The following is a 13,606-nucleotide window of genomic DNA, read 5'->3' as shown; positions in this document are numbered from 1 at the left end:
ACAGGCAAATACTATTTTAGACTGCTAAGGACTAAAATCTGGGGTGAACATTCACCTTTCAGCAGGACAGTAATCCAAAGCACAATGTCATGCTACACTGGAGTTGCTTAAGAAAAAGAAAGTGAATGTTCTTAAGTGGCCTGGTAAAAGTCTTGACTTGAAAACTGCTATTCATAAGAGATTCACAAGCACCCTGAGAGAGCCTGAACAAATTTGCTATGAAGAATGGGCAAATATTGCACCGAGTTGGTAGAGACATACCCCAAAAGACTTGAGGCTGTAATTCCTGGTATTTACAAAAAAAACTGCTTCCACCAAGTTCATCTGGTCTGAATACTTTTTGTATGCAATTAATGTTTCTCTTCAGTTTTTGCTAACATTAATTTAACTTACCTTTCCCTTAGAAGTCTTGAGTTTGTGCATTCATGTTTTTAATAAAATGTTAAGTTTAAAAAAATAGGTATGCATCATTTTGTAATTTCATAAAATAGGGCACCATAGGAAGGGCATGAATGCTTTTCTGTATATAGGCACTGTTTACAGTGTAGCGTACTTGTGAACTTTTGTCATCCCTTCACGGTCATCTTTAAAAAATGGCAAAAGAATCTTTAAAATATGAATCAAATATTCCATTAACCACATTTTGTGGTTCTACCAGTTTGTTCATGGGGGCAAGCACATGTTAAAGCAAAAAAATACAACAACAATTAGTCATAGAGGATTCATAGGATATGGTATGATTATATCATATTTAATATGGTACATTATGTGCGTCATTTACATAGAGCAACGGTCCAGAACAGTGTACAAGTCAGTAGTTGCAAATGAAGTAAAGATTATTTATCAGTTTTCATGCTCCTATAGTGTTTTTTGCTTCAGTTTTATGTTAATACAGGCCCCCATGGAAACCAATCCTTTCTTCTTACAGAGCACAGTAATAGGACTGTCTACTTGTGTGTTAGCAAAACGTACCTGGAAAATTGTGAATTGCTTAGATTTATGTAAATTTGGACTTTCTATGTCATCTTTATAGTGATGTGCAAGGCTCTTGGTTCAGGACAGAAAGACAAATGCCTTCCTGACCCAAACAATGAGGGGTCCATTGTCCGAACCACCACCACCACACAGCTCCTTCAGCAGCTGTTTCATCCCCTGCACACTGTGCTCGGCTCTCTGAAGGATGGCGGAAACTGGCAGAAAGGTAACCTTTGTTCTTCAGAGGCATGTCGGCAGTGTGCCCCCACCCACACTCCATTTCCTGGTGTCTCAGTGAACCGTGTCTATTTTGAGTCCAGGCTGCAATAGCTACTATTCCTCATTGAGAACCATAATGTTTTTATTAGTGAAACCTATAACATTTTTTTTTTCTAGGTTTGGGAACTTTATGAAAAATATCTCCCAAGTGAAGAGGTTCAGGTCACGTTAGTCCTGGAGTAAGAGTCACCAGTTGTCTGTCCTCCCTTGAGTGAGCTTTGTATAAAATATGCCTTTTTTAACAATATTGCAAAAGTATTCCCAAAGTAAAAAAATATATTATTTTAAGACGGGACTGGAAATGTGTAAAGCTGAAGCAGTTCAGTTTTCTTACTGTTTTGATCTTATTTACTTTTAGACAATTTGCAGATTTTGTTAATTTTGTTTGAGGTAAATTGTTTTATTCTCAAATTGGAATTCATGTGGTGCTTCAGTGTTACACATTTCTAGTGTTCATGTCTCTAAATAAGTAACAGCTTCAACTGACTATCTTATTTTTGTAAGTATAAATCCTACTTTACATTCTTTAATCTTGTGAGGCCCAAGTAGAGGGTTCTTGTAATTCTCTATTCTGGAACACAAACATTACGATGTTAAAATTAGGAGGTTTTTTTTGCTTTTAGTGTTGGAAAGCTAAACCTGTGTGCCTTCAGTTTGCACCGAAAAACGTTTCTTTTTCACAAAATTAAGTTCACCCTCTGTCGGAGGCCATAATGGCACTGTGATTACCTGGTTTCTCCAGTTACTCCTATGAAACAGTGAGTCAGTCTTTATATATTGAGGAATTAAGAAGGCAATAAATACTTTTGGTTCCAATACTCATTTGTTGCATTTTTTGTTCCTCTCAGTATGTGAATTGGTATATTGCAAATGCTTGTGCTGGTTTCCAGTGCTTTTCAAGTGAGAGCTTAGTATGTATACCGATTTGTGTAGAAGGTTCTGTTCAGTACAGATTGTATTAATTATAAAATAACAGGTTGTATGGTCTATAAAATAGTTTTAAAGCACCGTATTGCATGGTGTAATGGTTAACATTTGTGCTCTCAATAAATCATTAAGCAGGTCGGTTTCATTAACTATATCATTTAGAACATTTTATGAGCACTCTGGAATCGCCAAATGAAAATCTGTTTTTTTTAGCTTAGTGGGGGGGACCCACAGGGAATGTGGCTGAGACTGTTGTGGTTCAGGAAGTGAAAGTCTGCAATTTTCCCTTCTCTGCACCCCAAAGACCACAACTGAATTGGCGTTGCTTGTCCATGTAGCATACAGGTAGGCTGAGCCTGTTGCCCCTGGGGTCGGTTATTTCGAAATACATAGAACAGTATTTGCCCAAGTGAAAAGGGGAACTTGGATTATTGATGAGAGCATATTCTTTGAACAACACTACCAGCATGTTTTGTTCTGCCAGTGCACAGCTGTTTTATTTGTGCATAAAAATAAAGGATAAAAGTATGCAACATTTAAAATAGTTTTTAGTTTAATTCACTGCCAGAATCTGTACTTTTTCTAAATCATCATTTTGAGAAATCAATAAAAGAGTACTTTAAAGGAAACTGGCTACATTTTCAAACATGTAGGAGTCAAAGGAATTTGTTTTGGAGGGAATGAAAGTATTCACCATATGAAACTAGAATTAAACCTCTTAGGTAAAGGCAGGAGTAAGTGAATACCTGTTCCTTTCTTAGTACTTTTTCTACATTTAATTTTCTTTCATAAAGCTTGCTTCTGTGAGTAAAAAAACAAGAAAATACACCTTTACAGTGTGGTAATATAGCAAAATAAAGTTTATTGGAATGTTTCTTAAGTATAGAAATGAATAACATGGGTTTTTCCAAATAATAACACTGAGTTGTTCTATTTTAATTCCCTGTTCTTTGTGTAAAATTGCTTTTTTTAACTGTTTGGGGTGTGAAGTAAGAAAGGCATTTTCACAATGCAGTATGTTATCTTCCATTTGTTGGGTCTTATGTTGTAGTCTTATGAAAAGAAAAAAATATTCTTTAAGGGTTGGACACATGCTTAAGGCTTAGGTAAATTAATCATAGTCTGTCCTGAAAAACATGTTATACTTCAGTTTTGTGCAACATACCCTCATAATCTGTATCTGTCAAAGAAGGAAGACACCACCTGGACTAGTTAGGTTATCCAGAGATATTTTCTGGGTTAGAAGTTGTTTTTCATTACTAAAGTAATTTCAGAGATGTTTAGCTTCCAGATAGCAAAAGCCCACTGACTATAGTGGTTAGAATACTTCTTAAAAAGCCGGGTCCTTATGTTTCATTTGACCTGATGTGTATCATTTTTCTAATGTTTTGTCATCGGATTTCTCTTGTTAACAGTTGCAGCTGTTTCGTGGGTAAACTAGTAAACAATTCTTTCCTCAGTGCTTCATCAGGTTAAACCGGTAGATTACAGTGTCTTGGTTTAGTCATGTCATGGGCCGTTTGCCAGTTAAAGTCACACTTGCTCTAGACCACCTAATATTACTCAGAGTTCTTAGAGTGAGCTCCCGGTCATTGAGAAGGTAAAAGTTACAATTTGTTTTATTTCCTTACATTGTTCAGTAAGGCGATGTTTATCTTTTGTTGTACCAAACATGCTAGGAAATCAATTTGTGTGAATTTTTTTTTTAAATCTGTTTCTAGGGTATTCTATTGCAAAGTTAGAAAGTTGGCGACAAAAGGGAGAAATAATCAGGGAACCCAAAAATAACTACACTTTTCCTCCCTTAGCTGCTAAAGACTTAAAAATAAGGTGGATTCCTTGTGGAACTTCTGTACCTATAATATAGAATAAAACTGGTGTAACAGTACGCCCTTATATGATGGTTTTATCTTAAAGCCCTGCTGGGTGTTGAGAAAGACCAACATTACCACGGTCTTACAGCTCATAAAGGACAAATACTTCAACTGTCTATTTTCCTCAAGTTTAGTAGAATAAACCAGTGATTTAGTTTATCTAGGGAGACTAAACTGTACTAGTTCAGGTTTGGACACTGTTCATGACTGCTCTTAGCCATAGCATTTGTTTCTTCTTTGAAGGTGCTACTTCCAAAACAGAACATATGTCGGCTCAGGAATCACTTCAGATGACTCTTCTGAGTTGCACTGTTGCCACTGTACATTCTTCCTCTTACTGGGCGATGACCAAGGCCTACCAGTTTCTGTCATCCTGGTCTCTGAATCAGTTCCTTTTGGTGACACAAGGAGATCTGAAGGTAAGAAAGCAGCTGTGTTTCAAGTACACAAATTATTCTTAACTAAAGTTTTTCTGTTTGGTTTTTTTTTATTAGTGGATTAATGACCCCGAAAATAAATCTCAGTAGTACAACTCTATTCTCTGTGCATTTTGAATCAGTCATGAATGGAAACATTCCTAATATGTCAGTAAAAAAAACCTTTACTTGTATTAGAAAATGGGATGTGATTAACGATTGGCATAACCATCCAAGGTTTATTCTTAAATTCAAGTGTAAAATCCGTTGTGTAACCTCTCATTATAAGAGACAAGTCTTGTTCCGTTTTGACTGTCAATGGAATGATCAAATAAACCTTAGAATTACTGGTGGCAAAACGAGCAATATTGGGACTATTAATACTCATTTTTGAAATATTAGCAGTGTATAATACCGTATGTTCAGGCTTCTGTGTTAAGTTCAGGTTTTTAAACCATGCTAAGGTATTTTTTTTAAGTCTATTTCTGTGTGATACAGTGCAGAAAAAGGGATCTCGACTGATGTTACTGCAATATAGGAGTAAGGAGAAATGTGATTTGTAGCTCGAGTTAATAAGTTGAAGGTTTTTAATATTCTCTTTTGTCAATGGAAACTTTGATCTCTGCAAAGCTGAAATAAACAGTCAACAGGACTAGTTAACAAAGATGAATAATGTTCTCTTATTTTGTGTACTTTTTTTAAATGCAACTGAATTTTAGCCATAAACTGGTCAACTGAGCTGTTTACATTACTATGTAAAGTTGGCAGGAAAAGATCTCCCTTTTCCCTTGTAAATTCAACTGTTTATGTGTAAAGGTGTAAAAAAACAGCAAGCTTATTGTAACTGTTTTACCAGAATCTGGTTGTACAGGATCTACATGAAAAGTTTGCATACCACAGCCTGTTGTAGCGAAATGGGGAAAAGTCTGTGAATGAAAAGATCAAAATGTTTTTCTTTGCAGAAACAGAGCAGTCTAAATGAGATGAGATTGTGAAATTTCCTAACAGAATGATGCACTACTAAGAGAGGGAACTACAACGTTAAGTCCCGTTAAATATTTTGCAGAAATAGAAATCTATTGACACTTTGAAAAATATGACTCACTAGATTAGTAATATAAAACCATGCTTATATTGTATTGAGGGAAAAGTTAGAGAAAAAAATAGTTCAATCATATCATGTTAATGATCTGTGAATTTACTAATGTCTAATAGATCTTCAGAAAGATAACTTGCTTATTGATCTATTAGATATTACAGATTTGAGGAGGTCTGGTTTTTAGTCTTTATAGGTTTTGTAATGTGAATACATCTTTAATTTGATGTAGTGTTTCAAAAATAAAAAGCACCTTGCCCTTATGTCATACTAGCAGACATGCAAATATACATAGTGCTTGATAAAAGGTTATCTCTTACACTATGCAAAAAATATTAATGAAGTAAAATGAGTTGCTATGTTTTATTATACAATGACCTTTCCAGTGTTTGTGTGCAGGCCTTCCTGGTTCGTAAATTTTGACTTTTTCCTTTTTCCTTACTTAAACAAAATGTTAAATATTTTGGGTGCTGAAAAAACATTTGGATATTTTGACTTTAACACAAAACTAAAGGAGCTGTTTACAGTATATCTTTCAGCACTCACTGTCCTCGTCAAAACCTAAATATTGTTATTTGATCTTAGCCTTGGCATCCTGTCTATTCCAAAAGATCTAGCTTCTGAAGATCCAATTGGAACTGAAAAAGAGGTGAAGCCACAGTATGTCATCGGTGTCCTGGTTAGGCATCTAATGCTGCACCACTGAATTTGATCTTTATATGATACCATATTCTTGTCATTTAGCACTCCTAAAGGCACTGTCTTTTGTAAAGCCTTTTTCAGAATTATTTTGTTGTAATTATTTTGAACACCATCTTTTCCCCAAGTGCTTTCTGAAGTCAGATCATTTTCCGGCATGGGTGACACCTCAGAAATCCTGCTCACCTCAACCAGGCTCTTGTGGCTTGTCCACTATTGTATGCAAATGACTGCAAGCTTGTCTTATTAATATTAATTAACCCAGTATTTTCTTATTAGCAAAGGTATCTGGGTCCCAAAATAACTCTGCAGACCTCATTCTTCACAGGAGAGGCTGTTCTTTACCCAGAGTTCTAATTATACTTTTCCCCAGGGTTGAATAGCCAACTTGCCAAGTTTTACACAATAAAAGACATCTTTTTCTTTCAGTACTTTCCATTTTAAACCAACTAGAGTTCCTTCAAGAGTCCTTCCTTATTTGATCACCAAACTTTTGACAGACAATACTGGCAAAGTATCTGGGCTTGATGAAAAGCATGGTTTTGCCTCACTCTTGTTTATACTTTTGAGCACAAGCCTTCGTTGATGACAGTTGTGCTCAATTAACTCATGGCAATTATATACCTTTAACATAAATAAACAGTGGTCAGCTGAGAAATCTATTTTGTCTGTATTCCCTTTATGGATCTACACAATTTAAATGGAGGGAATTACACAGGCTAGGGACAGTGCCATATCCCTGGCCCATAATGAACACCCTCTGTAACCTTACTCCATAGTGTTGTGTAATCCCCACCCCACCCCCCAGCTCTGACCCAGAGGTCTCTTGGTTTGACCTGCTGCCAGAGTCAGTGTGCTCTGGAGATTCCATCTGCATTGCTGTGTTCTGACCCTGCCCTGTGCTCCCCAGTAAAATTAAAATAAGGTAATCTAAGGGACCACCGTCTTCCTGGAACACAGGGTCTGTCTCCTTTTTCTGGAACTGCAGGATGTAAATGAGGTTAAAAAGGGTAGAAACTTTGCAATGTTCTGGGCCCAAAATAGACACCTTCTCTAACTTCTCCCAATACTTTGTCATGTGTGGCAAATGAAAGAAGGAAGTGATCACAACATTTAGAAAAGTAACCAACGTAAAACACATGGCTACGTTATATTTCTTACTTTTAGTTAACATTTAGAATATTTACCAGAAATCTGTAACTGTGCATATTCTGAAGATGGCTTATAAAAAGAGTGATTGTGTACTACAACAATTAACATGTCAACCAAACAGTCAAATTAGAAGCATCAGAGAATCTTGGAAATTTTGTATGGCATATTCAACACAACTATGCTAAATATAGATATAAATTACCGAATAGTGTTTTCAGCTGTCAGCTAGCTGAGTAGCTTTGGCCAGATAGTAGATCATATGAACAAAAGGTTTTCTTATTTTTTTAATTTAAATCTGGCTTTGAAAATAAATAAATCACACATTTCATAATTTTTTTATATGGTCTAAACCTTTGGCCATCTCTTTGGCACCCTCCATTGCCATCCCTTTATCAGAGGCTCTGCCAGTTTTTTGTTTGCACTCCTCTCAGAATAGCCGTAAGGAAGTCTGACGCGCTGAAAGCCAGATGTATGGTTTCTTTGCCATTTTGTCTTCTTGCATTAAGTGCATTTATGTATTTTCAGTGATATTATGTTGCAAGAGATAAAATTTGGTGTGTTTTAAATGTAATGTTTGAGAGTGAAGTGTATGCTATGCATATCACGTTTTCTTACCAGGCTCATTATATTAATGTTTTGGAGTTGAGGTGAGCCATTCTTGGATTCAGAGGGTTAGAGTACTCCTGCGGTACAGTACCAAAAGTACCAAGGACCCTTGTTTTCACATTTAGTTGTTTTAAGGCTTGTAGCCATTATACTTCAAAGCAGAAATGAATACTTGTTGTACACACACTCCACACCACACATTTCAAAGCAACAAAAACAAAGAAATAAATAGGTAATATAAAATAAAAATAGAAAGGAAATGAATGTATAAGCAAGTTCTTTGCGATGGTTAACCAAAATTAAATTAGGTGCTCAAAATTACCTTAACAAACCATACAGTTAGTTGAGTATCCTCTGTCTACTTGCCATAGTGGTTTTGTTGGTTTCAGAATAAAAACAACTGTTTGAGAGGGTTTTTTTTGGTCAGGTAGTGTTAATGTTAAGCAAAGATTCCACAATAAATACTAAGCAGCTTTCAAAGCAAAACAGTGATAGTCATTGAAAACTGCAGTAAATGTGACCAAAGGTAATTTGGTCAGATGAGACCAAATTGGAACTTTTCTGCCTAAAATGCTTGACATTTGTGTAGTGCTTAATCCAGACCCAACATAGGACTTCTCCTTGTCAATACCACCCCTACTGCAAGCATGGTGGAGCCGCAGTATGTTATGGGATGCTTCTTCTCAGCAGGGACTGGAAAGTTAGGATTGAAAGAAAAAGGTTACAGACAAAGTACAGACAAATACTTAAGGAAACTTGGTTTTAGTCTGCTAAAGACTGAAAACAGGAGTGAAAATCCAGTTTTCAGTAGCACGGTGATCCAAAGGTCAAAGCTACACTGGATTGACCTACGAAAGTGAATGTTTTTACTGTAAGTGGCCTGGTCTTAATTTGAAACCTATTGAGAATTTGTGGGAAGACTTGAAAATTTATGTCCATTAGAGAACCCCAAGCAACTTCAGGCAGCTTAAGCAAATTTTCCAAGAAGAGTGCACATCCCAGTGCCTGTGAAACCTGAAAGTAATCCTTCATTGTATAGAATACAGTATATGACTTACAGATGAAGATGTCTTATACTTTTATGTATAAGAGCGTTACTGATCAGGTGTATTAATACAATTTAATATAGAAAAATAAATACAGACTATTATTATATGTAGTTGGTTCTCTCAAGCAACATATACAGAAAATCAGATTTACAGAAACTTCCCAAGACTAGTGTGATTAGTAGTATCACCCTTGGACAGTATGTCACTTTATTGGTATCCATTTTGTATTTGTATCTCAAATAGTTGTTTTTTTTCATAGAATAATTTTCTTTTTGAGCATTTATAAATTTTAAACATTTTAATGATTGCATGAATGAATGTGGATAAGGATTTTGTACACTAAAAGTTTTCAGACTTCTTGTATTTCAAATTTTATTACGAATGTTTGCATCTACACCCTTGTTTAACTTGATACCCACAATTATGTTTTCAGCCTCGATTGAATGTCTTAAAGAATACTAGGATCTGTTATGCAAATAAAAGGGAGTACAGAATGGAATTTAAAAGTTGAAATAATTCCTGCACTCCATCTGAGAAATGATTACAACTTCCAGGTGTAACAAGTCGTGAATTTGCTTTTGACAACCTGCTATTCAAAGAAGCAATTACAGAATAACTTAAGGCTAGAAGGCTAACTGTCTGGAATATTACCTAGCAATGCTATTAGCATGTGCAGCTGCATGTTTTCAGTGTAGGTTTTTCTGAAACTTAATTCTTCTCTCTCATTATTTTGTGTTTATAATGCAAAATACTCTATATCCATACTATTTTTACTTTTAACTTGTAAATTTATTCTATTGCTTGTCCTAACGTCTACATTATCTTTAAATGCTGTAATTCAATTTGATTCATTCAGTGAAACTAGGAATATGATTAAATTGGCAATTATTAGCTTTAATTATGAGAAAGATTTTAGGTGTGATTGCATTTTATTATCTTATAAACTTGAGCTGCTCAACTTTTAAGTTTTGTTTCATTTTAAAGAAAAACACAAGAACTCTGAAGTTTGCAAATAAAAGAATGTCATTCAGTGCATCTAGCCAATTTGGTCAAATTGATCCAAGGATTTCATTCAGCCATTTCTTGAAAGAAACCAGGATGCTGGCTTTAACGACATGACTGGATAGCTTTTTCCATACTCATTCCTCTCATTTGTGTTTTACTGTATTTTGAAGTCTGATTGTTTGAATTTTTATCAAACATCATATGTTAAATTTGCTACTTCCATAGTTTGCTAATATTCCTGTTTTAGTGTCCTTTGGAAAAGCAACTAGTTTATTAACAATACCAGAATCTAGATCATTGATGTAAATGTTATCTGCATAAATATCTGTCTTTTTCATAAGTAACTAACTTTTTCAAATTCAATATTTCCAATTTTGTTTTTTCTACCTGTGTGTAAGATCCTGCCCTTGTCTACCTAAAAAGATATTGCTATTGTAGGTGTTTGCCTAGTCCTGAGTCTTGTCTCAGTCTTTATGAATTTATGTTGCTTCTCTAGTTAATATACAATTAATATAAATGAGGTAGAGATGTGGTTCTGGTAAAGATCCCTTTGGTACTCATCAAATTACCTCCGCTTAATTTGAGCATTCACTCCTTATGTATACTTGGTTTTCTGGTAACCAGTTCTCAATCCACGCACACACATTTAATCAAATGTCTACTGCCTACAATTTGAGAATTAATCTTTTATGTGGAAGTTTATTAAAAGCATTCTGAACGTTTCAATACACCATATCAGTACATATTTTATACACTATATGCTCTGAGTGTGTTTCAGTAATTGTTCCTGCTTGTTCAAGAAACTTTTACAAGTTGGTTAAACAAGACCTACCTTTTCTATATCCATGGTGATCATCCCTAAGCATTTCCATATTGATGCTCCTATAGTTTAGTTCTTATAATTGTTTCTTCAGCCTTCCATGTAATAGGAGGCAGTTCTGTACCAACCCTGAGCAACTGTCGAAAGAGTTAAATTAGTCTTGTGAATAAGATCTTGTTTCCTTAAGCACAATTGGCAGGACACCATGGGGCCCTGGTGATTTCTTAATTGTGAGAACTTCTAGTACCTGAAATAGTTATCTTTTTTTATATGAATACAATTTAATAAGGAGCTTAGTTCTTTGCTGCCTGAGGCCTTTTGTTGACTTATTCCTTAGTGAATACGTGAATGAAATACTGTTAGTACATCACCCTTTTCCCTTTCATTGCCTAGAAGTTTCCCCTTATTGTGCCAGATACATTTTACTTCATCCTCGATGTTTTCTTTGCTGTAGTAGTACTGATGAACCTTTTATTTAAGCCCCTGTTGGAATGTTGCTGTCTGTATATTTTTTGGCCTTTCCAATATCCTTTTTTAACTCTGCTTATATTTCACTGTACTCCTTTGCTTTGACTGTATCCTGTTGTTTTTATCATGTTGTTGCTTTCTTTTCCTATTTGATTAATTAAGCCATTTGAGGTATTGTGTTTAAGGTTATGATTTAGTTTTGGTGTAAATCTGTTCTGTTGAAAAAATCTGTTTAAGCTGTTACCATCCATTTTCCACTAATTTCATGTTTATTCTGTCTGACCCATACATACAAAGAATTTCAAGTGTTTTGGGTTAAGTTCTTCAGTTTGAATACTCTTTTTTTATGTATAGCACTACATGTCCACCTTCCATCTTTTCTATCTCTCCAGTAACTTCATAATTTCCTACTTATGTAGTAGTTTCTGTCTCATGCATTTTGCTTCTAATGTGCCTAGCATTTATCTATAAGAATTTAGTTATCTGATCCTTAGTTTTGTTTTTCCCTGCGGTTCTCTTCTTGACTTCGCTTTTCATACATCTTCCATTTGGAAAAGACTTTAATTCTTTAGAACAATTCCCAAGTGTTGGCCTACATTTGGAAATGTGCTTGGAAGCAGTATAAATAACTTAAAAGCAATAAGTTACCCTACTCTGTAACTGTAAGCTTGTTCAGTGTGATAAATGCTTTACCTTATCTATAATTTAAGCTGTTGAATAGATATTCTCATTACTTACACAACTTTTATTTTTTCTTTTAGATCAGACTTCATGCTCATGTCAACATTTGACTTGCGAATGAAAAAACACTTCCTTTAAAAGTCAGAAACAAAACCACTAGTCAACTGAATACTTACAGCTGGAAAATTCCCTCTGGTGGGTGGGAAGAATTTTGGCCTGACTTATTTTCATTCTAATAAATGCTGCTGAAGCCTTTGGCCCTGAGGACATTTGTTTCTATAAGATAGCAACACAAAGTGCCTGCTTTGGCCTGGTCATTCTACCTCGGCTCCTGTATGTGGCCATTAATCACAATTATGGGCAGGATATTAATATCTTTCTATTCTGCATGCAATTGCCCTTTGCCAGTAGTGTGCTTGTGATCACTGACCCTGTGTCATTTTGGAGGCAACATCTCACAGCTAAGTAAGATAGAACTTAATATGTCTATAAAGAAGTCATCCTAACTATGAAGGTGCATACCACAGAAGGAAATTGAATTATTTTAAATTGAATTAAACAGCTGACCTTCTTTAACAAAATGTTGTACTTAAATGTGGGACTAAAGTTACATTCTTATTAGTTCCTGTATGTCCCAAATTCAGTGTGTTTTCATTTGTATTTTATTGGTAGCTTTGAATCTCATGTTTAAAATGATACAGTTTCACTTCCATCAGATCAACACGTGTGTATATCTAGTAACGGACTTTGGCCTCGGAGAAGGTTACAAAGTTTTACGTGCGAGTTTAGCTGGAAATTGGTCAGATAGATTTCGGGAGGGAGGACCGAACTTCAGGCTAGTCACTTTCCCGTTTCTGATGATAACGTGAGGAAGTCCATAGCAGGACTGGTCATTCTACTATGGAATCAGAAAGGGGGCATATCCACTTGGAAACTTTGCCACATTAAAAGAGATGGCTCTGAGAGAAGAGTACAAAGGATTAATATTCAGTTTTGTGCGGTGAGATAGAAGTGAAGAAAGGAAACATAGGTACTGATCACAAGTGGTCACCAATAACAAAGCAGAAATTAGGACCCATGACCTGTTTCAAAATACTTCACTCATTTTCTGTGAACTCTACACATGTGCAGGTACCTGTATAAAGTTGATCTCTGGAATGTGTGGGTCCTTCCCTGTCCTGGACAGGCCTGCAGTGTTTATGATTTGCTGTGGGTGGATGTTCCAAGCATCCCATCTCTCTCTGTTGGGTATTTCGAGATGACCTTAGACATGACCTTTGGTTTCATGTAGCAACCCATCACACTGAAATCCTCACTTAATCATCTGAAGATTACCTAGCAAATGATAAAAAATAATCTATTTGGTCATGCATTTCTGTTTGTGCTGTCATTTTTCTGCATGTTTTTTCTTCCATCTCCAGAAGTTACTTTTTAGATAGTTTAGTTAGAGAAGAGGCTTAAATGTGGGTAAAGTTCTGACTTATCTTAAGGAAGTAAGATTTGTCACTGTTAGTAACAGGTGTTTCCGGATGTTAAACCTCATAATTAACGTCATGCAT

General features: G+C 35.4%; 1 protein-coding gene across 1 annotated transcript in view; it reads left to right on the top strand.

Annotated features, from left to right (window-relative positions):
- Positions 1 to 13,606, top strand: part of ccdc142 (coiled-coil domain containing 142) — a 44,246-nt gene that overhangs the window by 16,447 nt on the left and 14,193 nt on the right. The window contains exons 7-8 of the mRNA XM_088631041.1: positions 1,034 to 1,201; positions 4,299 to 4,474. Coding sequence (XP_088487167.1) covers positions 1,034 to 1,201; positions 4,299 to 4,474 — 344 coding nt within the window. The remainder of the gene's footprint in view (positions 1 to 1,033; positions 1,202 to 4,298; positions 4,475 to 13,606) is intronic.

This window comes from Lepisosteus platostomus, chromosome 1 (assembly GCF_059453375.1).
Source record: "Lepisosteus platostomus isolate fLepPlt1 chromosome 1, fLepPlt1.hap1, whole genome shotgun sequence".
Classification (NCBI taxonomy): domain Eukaryota; kingdom Metazoa; phylum Chordata; class Actinopteri; order Semionotiformes; family Lepisosteidae; genus Lepisosteus; species Lepisosteus platostomus.
The sequence above is the reverse complement of the archived record's forward strand: the minus strand, read 5'-3'. Positions and strand labels throughout refer to the sequence as shown.